The sequence below is a fragment of the Homalodisca vitripennis genome, chromosome 2 (assembly GCF_021130785.1).
Source record: "Homalodisca vitripennis isolate AUS2020 chromosome 2, UT_GWSS_2.1, whole genome shotgun sequence".
Classification (NCBI taxonomy): Eukaryota; Metazoa; Arthropoda; class Insecta; order Hemiptera; family Cicadellidae; genus Homalodisca; species Homalodisca vitripennis.
In genome coordinates, this window is record NC_060208.1 from 84,575,448 (window position 1) to 84,592,659 (window position 17,212).

Below are 17,212 nucleotides of genomic sequence, written 5' to 3' on the forward strand. Positions count from 1 at the left end.
GACTAAACCACATTTTACGTCTTCATGAAACTTCTTAATTTAACGGGTTATTTAAATTACAGGATATTCTTTGGTTTCTTGGAATTCATTTAACTAACCTAAATTAAATATACAACGTAAATAACTAACGTAAATTAAATATACGTATTTAAATACAAAGCTTTTAAATGTAACCCAACGATTTCGACGTTGTTTGACTGATCAAACTGAAACTCTACCTGACTATTCGCCAGTTATCGGTATCACATAGTATCGGTGTTCTAATATTTAATCCAACGATTTCGACGCTTTGTATGTAATTATATTATTAATAAACACTGTAGAAATTATTTTGCTTGACTGCTCAAACTTAAACTCTACCCGACCATTCGTCAGTTATCGGTATCACATAGTATCGGTGTTCTAATATTTAATCCAACGATTTCGACGCTTTGTATGTAATTATATTATTAATAAACACTGTAGAAATTATTTTGCTTGACTGCTCAAACTTAAACTCTACCCGACCATTCGTCAGTTATCGGTATCACATAGTATCGGTGTTCTAATATTTAATCCAACGATTTCGACGCTTTGTATGTAATTATATTATTAATAAACACTGTAGAAATTATTTTGCTTGACTGCTCAAACTTAAACTCTACCCGACCATTCGTCAGTTATCGGCATCACATAGTATCGGTGTTCTAATATTTAATCCAACGATTTCGACGCTTTGTATGTAATTATATTATTAATAAACACTGTAGAAATTATTTTGCTTGACTGCTCAAACTTAAACTCTACCCGACCATTCGTCAGTTATCGGTATCACATAGTATCGGTGTTCTAATATTTAATCCAACGATTTCGACGCTTTGTATGTAATTATATTATTAATAAACACTGTAGAAATTATTTTGCTTGACTGCTCAAACTTAAACTCTACCCGACCATTCGTCAGTTATCGGTATCACATAGTATCGGTGTTCTAATATTTAATCCAACGATTTCGACGCTTTGTATGTAATTATATTATTAATAAACACTGTAGAAATTATTTTGCTTGACTGCTCAAACTTAAACTCTACCCGACCATTCGTCAGTTATCGGCATCACATAGTATCGGTGTTCTAATATTTAATCCAACGATTTCGACGCTTTGTATGTAATTATATTATTAATAAACACTGTAGAAATTATTTTGCTTGACTGCTCAAACTTAAACTCTACCCGACCATTCGTCAGTTATCGGTATCACATAGTATCGGTGTTCTAATATTTAATCCAACGATTTCGACGCTTTGTATGTAATTATATTATTAATAAACACTGTAGAAATTATTTTGCTTGACTGCTCAAACTTAAACTCTACCCGACCATTCGTCAGTTATCGGCATCACATAGTATCGGTGTTCTAATATTTAATCCAACGATTTCGACGCTTTGTATGTAATTATATTATTAATAAACACTGTAGAAAATTATTTTGCTTGACTGCTCAAACTTAAACTCTACCCGACCATTCGTCAGTTATCGGTATCACATAGTATCGGTGTTCTAATATTTAATCCAACGATTTCGACGCTTTGTATGTAATTATATTATTAATAAACACTGTAGAAATTATTTTGCTTGACTGCTCAAACTTAAACTCTACCCGACCATTCGTCAGTTATCGGTATCACATAGTATCGGTGTTCTAATATTTAATCCAACGATTTCGACGCTTTGTATGTAATTATATTATTAATAAACACTGTAGAAATTATTTTGCTTGACTGCTCAAACTTAAACTCTACCCGACCATTCGTCAGTTATCGGTATCACATAGTATCGATGTTCTAATATTTAATCCAACGATTTCGACGCTTTGTATGTAATTATATTATTAATAAACACTGTAGAAATTATTTTGCTTGACTGCTCAAACTTAAACTCTACCCGACCATTCGTCAGTTATCGGTATCACACAGTATCGGTGTTCTAATATTTAATAAATCTCGATAGTTAATTAAGTTTGCGATTGCTTTTTAACTTTACCTAAATCATGCAATAATTTAAAATGTTATATAACAATAATAGTATTTTTTTCCAGTACAATATCAGAATCATCGTATTTTCCTTTGAAATATTTAATATCCATCCCCTATTTTATGTGTGAAACTAACGTTACCACACTTACTTTTTTTTGTAGTTTTTATAACTCGCTAACTCGTATATATTTAATATTTGAAAACATTGAAAAAGTAAAACCTTTCCAAGAAAAAATAAAAAGCGTTTGGGTGCATATGAATCTGTATGACCATGTGTCAGTATGTTACAATAACTGCCTATATTCTCAAAATTCTGGATATTTATGGACAATACCTTTACAATTAGACACTTACCCGGTGCTCAGACGTTAACTTTATGTGTAGTTGTTTCCAAATTACAGGGATTTAGTGTAAAAAATCTATAAAGAGTTAATGGCTTCAAGAAATCCCAAGGGATTTAACAGCCAGCTTAAATTACCCTAAAATTATGCAAGTAGACGTATAAAATTAACAATTCAGTGTATAATTCAAACCGGCTCCATTCTAAACTAATTGTTACCTGCTGGACTCTTTTGCAAGAGGATGTTTTCCTTATGGGTTTCCGCCGCCCCGGATGCTACTTTGAAGATACGTGACCGCGGACGTGTGTGAATAATTCATGGAGTCAAGGTCACTTGAAGATCATCAGCACCAAGCCTTGAAATCTCTTTGTCAGAGCAGCACTGAATCTATGTCTGATGTCTGTTTACTAAGTACTTCAAATATGTTAACGAAGAGGTTAAAGAATAAAATTGCCAGCTTTAAAATTAATAATAATTTGTTGATCACTGCTTTGAGTATAGAGGCAACATTTGTGTAAATACCGTGAAACTGTGTCTTTACAATCATTCTGGTGAAAAAATTCCGGGAAATATGTTTATACTTTTGGCGATCTCAACCTCTATATAACGATAACAAAGCCTATCGACCCTCTGCCCTGCATATAGGTCAACCAAATAGCCATAATTTACTAGCACCATTTATTATATCTTTAAACATAGTGGTCGTTCAAATTTGTTTTTAGCTGTCTCTCTGTAACATCATGTATGCCACATTTAAAACGCCTTTTAGAATATTTAAGCAATTTTGAACAACTGACGTACTTGGCAGTTTTTTTATATTTCTCAGGTATATATTTCTCAATTTTCTACGTCGATATACTAAGTTAATACTGTCAATGTTGAGCTTAGCTCCAGTTCACATTCCGCTTTGTGCGGCGACTGGAATATGACGTTGTTTCAAACTTATCTCCTAGAATATAGAGCCATGTCCATCAGAAGAGATAAAAGAATTCGACGATAAAGAGAGCACTACGATATATTAGACACGATACTAAAGCACGGCGTAGCTACCGAGTCTTATACACATAACGTCGCTATGATGGGTTGATTCAATATGAATGTTGAGTTTAGCTCCAGTTCAGCTTCCACTCAGTGCAGCGTCTGAGTATGTTAGGTGTAGAAGACTAGGCTGCTCCCCCGAGCTTTGGGATAAAATCTCAAATTAACTTTAAATTCAAATGTGGTTTTACTCTGGGGAGGGTGGCCTCCGGATACGCTGGTATCATCTATTAGCGGCATGGACGACTTTAGAGAGCCAACACCGAATAGTTATCTAGATTATCAAAACCATGGAGACCATGGAACCAAATACCATATGGAACATTAAAATTGTCAAAGTTGGGCTTCCGCAACCGCCACATTGTGGAGGATCCTTGCCCAGCGACGCCGATGACTATGAGCCTTTAAATAAAGTCCAAGCCAAGGGGATGGAAAGCATATTTTACCACAGCTAAAGTTCTACTGTCTCTATCCTTATTACGAATTCAGTCGGATTTATTATAACCCCACAAATGTGATTTTACGTCATATTACAACTGTTGATTTGCTCTCCTTTTTTTGTATAGATGAACAGCTGATTCTGTTCCACCACAGCTGCTACTTCAACTTGGAAGCTACAAAGTCCTGTATAGAAGTCTACTATACCACGAGGACCAATACTCCAGAATTCTTCCAGAACAGGGATCTCTCCAGGCCGGAACTCCAGAAAGCGCTAGAAGTGCTGTAAGTAGATTTTAAAATGTTATAAAAATAATTCTTGCTACAAATGTTATATAAATTATTGCATTTAATTTGTTCTCATTTAATTTACTTGTGAGAATATTTAGATTTTTAATCTGTCTGTTTAACCATGCAAATACGTACTAAATTAAATAGTTTTTTTACATGTATAAGGACTTTTAAAAACGGTGCATGATAGTGACTGGATGTTGAGCGGTTGTGGATATATTTTAAAAGCCGTATATGATATTTTCATCAAGCACAGACCTGTAGTTAGATGTCAGAAGCCCTAAGAGTCAAAAACCATTTTGTAAATTTTTGTTGTCTGTTTTTAGAATATATTGTTCTTTTTTCCACTATTCGGTTTAAGGTAAGCAACTTATTTGATTTAAGACTTTATTAAATGTTGGGTAACACTACGATTTCCTGCCTTATACCACTATTCTCGGTTACATTGAGAGAAAATATTAAATTTGTATTCATTGTAATTTAAAATACTATAATGTGTGTGGCTTAAACATCAGCTTCAAAATTAAATTCAACTGTATTTTTGAAATTAATCACATAATTATTTATTGATAAATTATTGGCTAACTGTGTACCGTATTTGAACTGGTACAAACGTGAAAATATAACGGTTTTACGAGCTTCGTGTTTAAGTGGAATTGTTAAACTAGGTGGTAGCTCGATAACTCTGCCTTAGCCCCAAATAAACTGAATACTGTTCTAGCAATGGAAACAATTAATGTAATATAATAAAGAAATTCATAGAGAGATCAATTTACAACTCTTAGATAAACGGAATAAATAAAATTGTATGATTATAACGTGTTTAAAAAAAAATAATTAACCTTTTTAGCCTTTGAACTTACAAGAGATCGTTCATCCATTATGAAGGACGTGTAGCAAAAATGTGTGTATATAAATATATGTATATATATACACACATATACATTATATTATATACTCGTATATATATTCTATTTTAAATGTATACTTATCCTATCTCACTCTTTACATTTTGTACAAACGTCCATAAATGTTCAGTTATATTATCTAAGTTAATATTTAGAGTTGCAATATATTTATGAACACAAGTTTAGAAATTTTTAGATTTTCACACACACACGCGCGCGCGCGCGCGCACGCGTAACCAGGAATGAAAGTTCTCTGATATAACTAAATACGCTCGAGCTTCTGATGAACTAACTAAGAGGAAGAGATAGCACTTTCCTTTGTATCAATGTAATTCAATTTCAGGAGTATATTTAATATGGTCGTACAAAGCAACAATATTTAGAAATAAATACTACAAACTAAAATGAAGACTATACGTAAACTATTTAATATGGTCGTACAAAGCAACAATATTTAGAAATAAATACTACAAACTAAAATGAAGACTATACGTAAACTATTTAATATGGTCGTACAAAGCAACAATATTTAGAAATAAATACTACAAACTAAAATGAAGACTATACGTAAACTATTTAATATGGTCGTACAAAGCAACAATATTTAGAAATAAATACTACAAACTAAAATGAAGACTATACGTAAACTATTTAATATGGTCGTACAAAGCAACAATATTTAGAAATAAATACTACAAACTAAAATGAAGACTATACGTAAACTATTTAATATGGTCGTACAAAGCAACAATATTTAGAAATAAATACTACAAACTAAAATGAAGACTATACGTAAACTATTTAATATGGTCGTACAAAGCAACAATATTTAGAAATAAATACTACAAACTAAAATGAAGACTATACGTAAACTATTTAATATGGTCGTACAAAGCAACAATATTTAGAAATAAATACTACAAACTAAAATGAAGACTATACTAAACTATTTAATATGGTCGTACAAAGCAACAATATTTAGAAATAAATACTACAAACTAAAATGAAGACTATACGTAAACTATTTAATATGGTCGTACAAAGCAACAATATTTAGAAATAAATACTACAAACTAAAATGAAGACTATACGTAAACTATTTAATATGGTCGTACAAAGCAACAATATTTAGAAATAAATACTACAAACTAAAATGAAGACTATACGTAAACTATTTAATATGGTCGTACAAAGCAAACAATATTTAGAAATAAATACTACAAACTAAAATGAAGACTATACGTAAACTATTTAATATGGTCGACTACAAACTAAAATGAAGACTATACGTAAACTATTTAATATGGTCGTACAAAGCAACAATATTTAGAAATAAATACTACAAACTAAAATGAAGACTATACGTAAACTATTATTGCAACTTGAAGTGTTTTTTTTTATTTAATATTTTGAACGTTCTATTTGAAATTGTTTTATGTTTTTTTTTTTTTTTTTGTACCGTACATCAATAATAATATGTTACCACAGGCCTCACTAAAGGGAATTTCAAAACCTCATAGTACCAATTTCAGTCGTCACTGACCATCTGCTCCCTCAATATTCAAAAACAGTATAGTAGCGTAACTAGAGATTAGGGTGCCAGGCTCATTTTGATTTTGGGGAGTCCGATTTGCATCCCTCTCTCAAGAGCGTTTCCCTTTAGTTACGGCTCTAACTCTTTTGTTATGTTTACAGCCATTACGCTTGTCTCCCAGTAAAAGACCCCAATGGCTACCAGATTATCTTCCACCGGCTCCACCAGACCGAACCCCGCCAGTATGTGTTCAACGATGGGGTCAAGCTACTCTCCATGGCGATCGACGCCTGCCTCCAAGCCGAAGGGACCGTCCCAGGGTAAGTGATCCGAGAGACAAGGATCAATTTGTAGAAGTATAACGGTCCTGGAGGCAAGAGACAATATATAGGAGTATAACATATATAACATCTCATCTCATATATAACAGAGAATAGTAATAGTTTTATCAGTATTCGCCAATGGGAAAAGGAAGGAAGAGGCTAAAAGTCACAACCTACTACGTGTTACTACCTAAGTGTTTGAAGGATGATTGTAAAGTATCATTTTGTATTTTTAACTCTTTCGCTGTTCCTGCCCTTTAACCTCTAGCAACAATAACATGATTGACGGTTGATTTATTTCATAAGATACATTCCTCTACACACCTAACGAAAGATAATGTTGTATTCTTATTCGAGGATAACTGGCTCTCAACTGTTTATGCAGGTTATAATTTACATTTTACTCTTTCAAATTTTGTATCTTAGCCTTCACCATGGTTTTCAAAAAAATTATCCTTTTTAAGGCTCCTTCATGGAATATAAAAAGGTCTATCTATACCTTTTACGAAACATGAATTGTAATTGGATGTTAAAAAATTTTCGTTGTACACTATAACATAACCTTGCAGTTTTGAACAACTAAGCAACAGTGGTAGTACTTTTGTTTTAACTGTAAAATTTCAATTATTTTAAAACCAAACCAAAGTTGTAATTACTTATTTGCTATTTTGTGACTATGAGTCATTGGGTACTATTAAGTTTCTTACAATTAATATATACTTACTCAACGATTTTATGATTTTCAGGTACATTTTTCTGTTTGACATGAAGGGAGTGAGGTTAGGACATCTCACTAGACTCAGTATATCGTCCCTCAAGAAGTTCTTTCTTTACATACAGGTTCGTTTTAGATCAAACAATTTGTTAATCAAAACTGAAATTTAGTTTTAAATAGTAAAATAATATTTTACATCCTCTGTAACATTTTAGAGATAAGTTAGCTTTTCAAAGGTGTTATAAAAAATTAAACCACTATTCCGGTGTTATAAATATATACTTTTGCTTTTGTTGAATTGATGAATAGCTATCTATTATTATATTATTTACTATTTTCACCAACTCTTTCTAGACTCTCACCCTCTCATTACAGTATACTTCAGTATATTTTTAGAAATGTCTTAAGATATTATTACCGTCAAATCAAATGGCTTAAAACCTTAACTCTTTCTAGACTCTCACCCTCTCATTACAGTATAAGTCAGTATATTTTTAGAAATGTCTTAAGATATTACTACCGTCAAATCAAATGGCTTAAAACCTTATGTTTTCCCTATTCTTATCTCGAAACCTTTTTTCCAATTCCTTTGAGATTATTGAGAGTTTTACAGTTTTATTGTGATGTAATATTGACCTTGAAACAATTGAGCCCTTTATCTCAGACATCCATTTTGAATTCATTTCAAACTTTTATTGAGTTTTTATTCTACCCCATGCTTATTTAGTTATTCAAGGTGTACATTTTGGTTTGGCGTTTTCACCTGTAAACTAATAAATTTTTATCGAACTGAATATAACTTAATTGTATGTCTCACGCAGGAAGGCATGCCTGTCAGGTTGAAAGCAATCCACATCCTCAACACGCAACCTGTCATTGACAAGATCATGATGCTAATCAAACCCTTCATGAAGAAAGAGTTGACCCAGTTGGTAAGTTTTGCACTCACCAAACTACGTAATGTGAAGAACTGTCTCCTATTTTTCATTAGTTTTGTACTTCTATAGCACTTATAGCCAGTACAAAATGTAAACTTTATCAATTATAGGTTTCCAGAAATAATTTTTGAAGATTATAATTATGTATACATGTTTAATCACTGATGAATAATAATGTATTAAAATAATGTTAAGGGACATAAAATATTGCATAATTATTTGCATATTTATGGCTATATTCACCATTTAGTCCTTAAACTCGGTATAATAGTATTACTAGGAGGTATAATCTTATAACATCGCGAATGATTTGACTGAGGTTCTTTGAAAGATTTAATATGTTTAACTTCGTGTACTAGAACTGCCATGAACCGAAAATCAATAAGCGTTTAATTTTACATTCAGCTAATCTATTATAATTCTATTTATATACACAAATACCTACCTACATACAGTTGTTCAACATTTTTTTAAACTAACTACAAATAAAACTTTGACCTAGTACAATAAGGTTGAAAGTATCATTAAAATATTTTCTTCCGGTATGAATTAGAATTATTCAAATTTCAAAAATTTGTGATTAGGAAAAATTAAAAATAATATTTTTTTGCTTGTATAATCTCATATATTGTATCGTGAGAGTATTTGTTGGATCACTCTACTGAAAGTAGAACCTGAAAACCTAATAATACAAAATTCTCTTCTAATCATGGTATGACTAAAAAATTAAGGTTTTTTTATTTTAAAGAATTACAAATTTTAGCCACATATGCCTAACACATATTTACCACAATAAAATGTCACGTTACTAGACAAAAATTCATAATTGAGCGAGTTAGACTTGATTTTTCAAAAAAGACCATCTGTTGAAGAATACTATAATTTCTTAAGCGCATTCCCAGTTAAATAAAATCGATTCCAGATGTTTAAATCCTACAAAACAATTGAGGAAATTTCTTTAGGATTGTCTATTTTTTGAAGACTTATCATTAATACATGAAAATTCAAATGCACATTTAATAAGTACTATGTTTTAAGCAATGTCATACTTAATTAGTAAATTACTTTTTAAGTTACAACTTTGTAAGATCTAATGCCACTCTTTATCTGTAAATGTACAGAAAATTTATTTTTAAACTTTTATTGCTTAGATTACAAACTATACAGGATTTTTTTGTTGTTTCAGATCCACTTCCACCGAGAGAATGACATGGAAGCTGTGTACAAGGTGCTTCCTCGTAGTTGTCTCCCCAAAGACTTTGGAGGGGACCAGTCATCCTGTGAAGATTTGCACGGTTAGTTCCTGCAATACCACTATTTTTACGTAGACTCTCAATGGAAACCCATTGTAGTTTCAATATTATTACATTTATATTATTAAAAGACCAGCAAAAAAACAATAAAATGTATTGAAACATTTATAGCTGAAATATTTTAGTTGCCGTAATATGGAAAACAATGAAAAATATTTATTGTATTTAAAGATATATAAGGTGTCTTCGTGATTTCTCACAAAAACACATTCAGTTCTTTTCCAACAAAATATAGTGTTTACTAATTATTTAATACACGTTTCGTATGTTTCTTACATTATTTTCATTTTCTTCATTTTTTAAATGGAAAGCTACTTACCTTCTTTTTGTTATTCTTCTACGTAACATCCTATCCTTGATTACTCTTTCCTCTCATCCCCTACTTCGTTTTCTTTTAAAAGTCCTTCCTAAGTCTCCATCATTTTTCTTCCTTCCCATTCCTTAACCTCATTTCCCTTTCTTGTTTCCCCCATTCTTTTCCTATCCTCAACTCTTCACCACCTAGTGTTCTACACTGATATATGCTTCACCTTAAACTAATCCGCCTTATTGACCATATACATTGTCATGCTCACTTATTCTTTTGTACAGTTGACTACTGCCAGTGGATGCAGAAACTCCAGAGCCACTTCAAAATCGAGGAGGAGTACAGGGTAGATGAAAGGAAGCGGATCACTAGGAAAGGAAGCAGGAAGGGCTCCATCGAGCCCGAGCCCGATCTAAGGACCTTGGAAATTGACTGAGTTTGTTGTGAAGGGTCATTGGGCGCCGTGCAATCCACAACGCGTGGCAAGTTCCAGGGCCACATTAGTTGTAACCCTGATCGTGTCTCGACGTTTATGATGGTGAACGATTTGTGGAGTTACCAGACTCGCGGGACTGTGTTTCGATATTTCGGATTGTAATCCTAGACAATTAAGCTTATTCGGTCCATTAATCACACTTAAAAAGAATCACATCACATACCTGATGTATAAATATACAAAAATAATTTTATTTTTCTCTTTACACTAATAGACATCAGTTACATAAAATATCTACACCAACTTATATTTTATCAATTTTGACAATTGATTGTAATAAGCACGCTTTGTCTATTTTATAAATGTAATAATGAATATGGAAACTTACAAAATTCTAATGTAATCATCAATCAATTCAATACATTCCTAACCTAATTTTTTCTGCTATACACTGTATTGTAAATTGTAGGACAAAATTTTAATTGTATTTCTCTACATACTCCTAGATCTTATATTGTTCTGCAAGAATTAATTAAGTATGGTATACGACGCGACTATCCGAAATTGGTGGGGCTAAGCATATTTTGGCTTATATAAATTTCGAATAACCTGGACAGCCCTTATAATTTGCTTCTGGATGGTATATTGATATATAAAAGTTAGCAGCGGTATAATACACACACACGCGCGCGCGCGCGCGCGCGCTTCTACGGTGAAATCAACTTCGCTTCTTTTAGCTATAGTATTTGGCTTTTAGCCATTAATAACAGGAACCAATATTATAGTATAATAGTACATTTTGTCTAATTTTTATAATTACTTTGGATAACCCAGAACTTCGGTTTTCATATTCCTGAAATCGCGTCCCTAGTGTAGATGTACTACACTTTTAACAGTCCTTATACAGTTTAATTTAATTGCAGGCACTTCTATTTACCTGTAGTATTTAGTAGTATAGTAAAACGTATTTTGTCATTATATTTTGTTGTATATTAGTATAGTTGTAAATTGTTATTTTATATTTCAATGTATGCTTTGATGTTACTCTATAAATAATTAAAAGTTGTGTATTTATATTTCTTAAATAAAAAAATATAAAGTGTTAGAAAGTCAATTTGCAGTTTTATTACCCTAATAACATAAACCGATACAATGAAGTATGGAAGGGCCCGAAAGAATGAAACGAAAATCATTCAAACAAACTAACTTTATTTCAGGTTTTGCTACCTTTCTGAAAAATGTTATATGGTACAGTCATGTTTTTAATTTTATTTCTCATTCTCGTCATGGTTACAAAAAAACATTATAAAATGTTAGATTTTCATTGTTATATTTAATTTTGACTATCTCGGCACTATATCAATCATACCACGTTGTAAAAGGTAAAGCTAGCTCTATTCCAGCCTCTTCCAGACAAAGCGGACATTGGAAAACCGATGGAGACAATATTCACTCAGTATGCTTAGGCTTGGCATTAAGGGAGCTGACCCACTCAAACAGTGACGCTGCGCAGAGACCAAACCTTTTTATCCCGATTTTTCGTAATTTGTGTTTAGTGACATCCATTGGGTTGCTAAAATTAAGTGACACATCTGTTTGCTGTGCTCTATAATGTATTTATAAATTAAGGCATTTATATAATTACTTGCCAAGTAAGCTTGTTACTGTACCTCTACGCTAATATAACTATTTATTTACATATACTACACATAAATAGTATATTTTTGTAAAATTAAATAGTCCAATTTATGAATTACTTGATTACATTTTGGTGTATATAATAGACGCAATAAACTATGTAGGTAATATTTTGAGTGAAAAAGTACTAAATTTCTCAAATTTCAACTTGTTTAAAAAAAATTACTTATAAAACAACTAATATTTAAAGTTCTTTATAATTAATTGTAATCCAAGTATCAATGAAAACAATTAATAACTTCGGCAAGTGGTTGATATTGATACATAAACCAATTCTATAAGTAAAATGTATCTCTAATTTAAACCGGTGTTAGTTTATTTTTTTTGCAATTTCTTCCAACTTTGTACCTTGGATTTGGTGAAAGTAAAACAAATATTGACGAGTTTACACGAGGCTACGCACGCACTTTACTGCTGCATAACAGATTCGTATATGCATATCCTTTTATATTGCAAAACAAACTCTGCAGATTTAAATAATGCTAACTGAAAATTTTTCATCTTCCAAGAACAGTAGTTTGTTTCTGAAAAACAGACAATTTTGCAACACAGAATGAAAAAACACTTTATATACAAAAATATATACCATTTACACATAACGTATAATAAAATTATAACTTCATTCCCAGCTGTTAAAAATTATTCCGAAATTTAAATAATGATTATCAAATGTTCAGAACAAATGGCATTTGGTTGTTCAAACACGTATGAATCTGTTCAAATTGATGAAGAAGATGTTGATTTACATGTATATTTAGCAAATAGACAGATTTTTATTCCTGTCAAGCAGAAACGTTTTTTGAATAATTGTACTGTGTGAATTAGCATGTGTAGAAACGGATTAGCCTTTGTTTTCACAGTAGCTGTGTGGTTGCTCATTCTCAATCTTAGAATTTTGCTGGTGGAGCTAATGTGTATTCGTTCTATGGACTGAGCTATTACAGTAAAAAAGCGTCTACTTACGACCCTTATAATCTACTTCCTTTATAAGCGGTAGAGTGAAAAATGCAAAATTTGTATATTACTCTTCAATAAACGTACATTGATGCTAAATCTCTTCACTGTACGTAAACAGTTCTCCAGATAATGTGTGGACAAACCTACACACAGACACAAAATCAAACCGTTCTAATTTACTAATAATATTTACAGTTTGTTTAGTGACTTGAAAAAAAGATAAGCTTATTTTGCGGGCCCTGCAGCTTGTGATATTGGATTTTGAAAGTATGAATCTCTTTAAACCGGATACAGTACAATTTGTACCGTAGCTTTCCAATCTATGTACGAAGTCTCATCCTATATCCTTGGTTCAGTCTAGGATTATATAAATTTTTATATACCTAATTATTATTCAATCCCTCACCAGTGAAAAAAAGAACGCAATGTCTCCCCGTAGATTTTCTGTCATACAAATTGTATATGGTTTGTGGCTCCATTTTGCATGGTCACGGGCTCACTGCGCTTGCGTGTTCCCTCAAATTGTAGTCACGGAACGAATGGTTATCAGAATTATGTTGTGCCCAGTCCCTTCATCTCTGTTCCTTTCTGTAAATATGTCACAATGTCAAAAGAAACCAATATAATAGTACCCTACGTATACACATTCACAATTTCATTGAGTAAAAACCAGAATAAACTAAATGCAACCATATATGATCAAAGTTAGATAACTAAGTATTAGTGACTTGTAATATATTACGTGCCATTGCTATAAGCATCACACAATAGCATTCACGCAAAATGATTTTTGTTCACGCAAAATACAAAATTCAGGAACACTACGTTGCACGTTGCGTTTTTTAACTCTCAGCTGTCAAACATAGCCTATTCCTAGCTGTTCCCCGCGGCTTCGCACTCTTTTTGTAAGCTTTGCTCGTGTATGAGCACTTCTGGTTTAAGTGAATTATATTGTCAACGCCGATGTAGAGTTTACCTTGTTGACACTATCAAGAAAATCTGCCAAAAGTGTATGTTTATAGCCATTGTACACATACATGTACTTAATAATAAAGTGGTCTAACATTCAAGCTATAAGGCCAAACAGAAATTCATTTGAAAGACAAATATCCATAAAAACTTAGCGCCTTCACATAGTGTGTGGTTATTATACACAACTATCTCGTAATTGTAGTTTACAATGTACAGACGCTTTGATAACTTATATATATATTATATATATATATATATATATATATATATATATATATATATATATAAGTTATCGATATATATATCTGTATATCGCAGAGCCTTCTGGTGGTGAGTTACATCAATGGGCATAGCATATAAACCTTCTACGTGGAAAAATACATATACATACAAATTTTCATAATGATCGGTTAAATAGTTTCTGAGTCTATAAAGGACAAACACACACACACACACATTCATTTATATATATATATATATATATATATATATATATAAGATTTTTAGTTTTTTATCCAAATCTGTCCTCTAGGTTTTGTTACTAATCTTCTAATCTTAAGTCTGATAGAAGATTTCAATCATAGTACGAACATTCTTCAAGAAATTGGCGGGTCCACTATCATCTCTTTCTCGGTAAAAATGTTCTTATTTTGCCACATGATTCAAAATAAAACAAGCACAAGATAAATCCCATCAACATCACTTACCATTTCGAGAAACACTAGTTGACTAATCTGCACATAAAACAAGTAAGATACATATATCAAGAACTTTGTCGACGAACAGATAGTCTACAGATAGTCAACGTGTAGTTGGCCGACTGTTTACATATGCAATCTGTAAGTGTGGTGGATGAGGTTTAACGAAAACGTTTCCTATGTCTTCATGATGAAAAGTAATGAGTTTGTTGATCTTTAAGAAGTAAAAGTTTTAATTGTGTTAATTTATTATATACTACTAATAGTTCTTCTTTTTATTCTTCTTCTTTCTAGACGTGTCATCTAGTGACCGAGACACTCTTTGCACCCCTCTACCGATGGCGTTTCCCAAATAAACAAACAACCTTTTACGAGTTGCCGAAACCGTTAATATTAATTTTTGTGAGGATATTATTACGTGAATTTTACTGATAGAAAATTGAAACCCTCAGAAAACGAGACTGTTTTTCTATACTACCTACTCATATACTATTCACGGATACGAATTTGTACCTAAGTGTTCCTCTTGTCATCAGATTTTTTTAGTTTTTATAAATTTTTTATGATATTTTAGTAAACTCTTAAAACTGTTATAATGTTTTTTAGTTATAGCCACATAAATGGTTAAGATAATTTCTGAGATTTTTTCAAAACTTTCTGACTAACAAATGTATCGGCGGATATAAATTTGCTACCATACCATTTAGTATTACATCCATGGTATTTTGAAAAATCATTGAATGTTAGAAAATGTGAAATATTCATAGATTTTATAATCTTTGAAAGCACATTAAAAATTAAAATCTTATTATTTTTTCTCAGCCATAATTTAAAAACATTTACATTTTACCAGCTATATACCTTTACAATATGGCAGTGCTATACTAATCACTTTATACCTTAAATGTCACTCAAAACGCATGGATCCGAAAATTCCAATTTTATTGGAAGATTAGTAAATCAATGATGATTCCTATAATTATTGTTATTCATATGTTTTACTTGTTAAACACAAGTATTAGTTCTGTGTGACAGCAGTACAATCAATTAGTAAATTAGTTAAACTATATACAAATGCAAGTTACGTTTAAACAATACTATGAACTTTAACATGATGAAAACTTCGTATTACAATCAATACTACACACAGTAGGAACACTAATGCAATGATTAAACTCTTTAGTTTTAGCAGTGAGTAATATCTAATATCTTAGCTATCTACAGTATTCCCAAATTGGTTCTCTAGTACCATTAATTTATTTGTAAGAAAAGATAAAAGTGATCTATTCATAAAAAGGATCATGGAGTCGGTCTTATCGGAGTCATGTATACCCTCTCCAATGTGTCGTAATCGTAGGCCTATAGTCGTCTGTTGTGACCAAGTAACCAAGAGATGTGGGGTGACTGCAGAATGGGAAAGTTAGTATAAACCATGATTAAGGGTAACATCTAGCCGTGCAAGGATACTAGCTAGTATTAGTATTATTTATACACATATGTGAAGATTAGTAAATCAATAATGATTCCTATAATTATTGTTATTCATATGTTTTACTTGTTAAACACAAGTATTAGTTCTGTGTGACAGCAGTACAATCAATTAGTAAATTAGTTAAACTATATACAAATGCAAGTTACGTTTAAACAATACTATGAACTTTAACATGACGAAAACTTCGTATTACAATCAATACTACACACAGTAGGAAAACTAATGCAATGATTAAACTCTTTAGTTTTAGCAGTGAGTAATATCTAATATCTTAGCTATCTACAGTATTCCCAAATTGGTTCTCTAGTACCATTAATTTATTTGTAAGAAAGATAAAAGTGATCTATTCATAAAAAGGATCATGGAGTCGGTCTTATCGGGGTCATGTATACCCTCTCCAATGTGTCGTAATCGTAGGCCTATAGTCTGTTGTGACCAAGTAACCAAGAGATGTGGGGTGACTGCAGAATGGGAAAGTGAGTATAAACCATGATTAAGGGTAACATCTAGCCGTGCAAGGATACTAGCTAGTATTAGTATTATTTATACACATATGTGTTTTGATTTATCCTCTGGCACTTTGAAAATTTTAAACTTTTCATATTAGTTTCTCAGACCAGAAAAGCGAGAGTTTTCAGAAGTTTATTGGTGTGCTCTACTTATTAAGTATTTTGTTTAGAATTTTTTCCAGGGAATGGAAGTTTTTAATTACTCCATTTAAGCCAGAGGAGAAAGAGAAAAGACGCTAAATATAAATGATTGAAAAAAACAAACAAATTCCAATCTGTTAGGTGAATT

The 17,212-nt window shown here is 31.7% G+C and overlaps 1 protein-coding gene across 2 annotated transcripts in view; it reads left to right on the forward strand.

Annotated features, from left to right (window-relative positions):
* The window catches only part of LOC124354285 (alpha-tocopherol transfer protein-like), a 61,326-nt gene extending 49,893 nt beyond the window's left edge, over positions 1-11,433 (forward strand). For both annotated transcript variants that reach the window (XM_046804624.1, XM_046804625.1), the window contains exons 3-8: positions 3,961-4,117; positions 6,727-6,885; positions 7,635-7,728; positions 8,425-8,535; positions 9,728-9,836; positions 10,446-11,433. In XM_046804624.1, the coding sequence (XP_046660580.1) occupies positions 3,961-4,117; positions 6,727-6,885; positions 7,635-7,728; positions 8,425-8,535; positions 9,728-9,836; positions 10,446-10,597 (782 nt within the window). In that variant the 3' untranslated portion in view covers positions 10,598-11,433. The remainder of the gene's footprint in view (positions 1-3,960; positions 4,118-6,726; positions 6,886-7,634; positions 7,729-8,424; positions 8,536-9,727; positions 9,837-10,445) is intronic.
* The last annotated feature ends 5,779 nt before the right edge of the window (positions 11,434-17,212 follow it).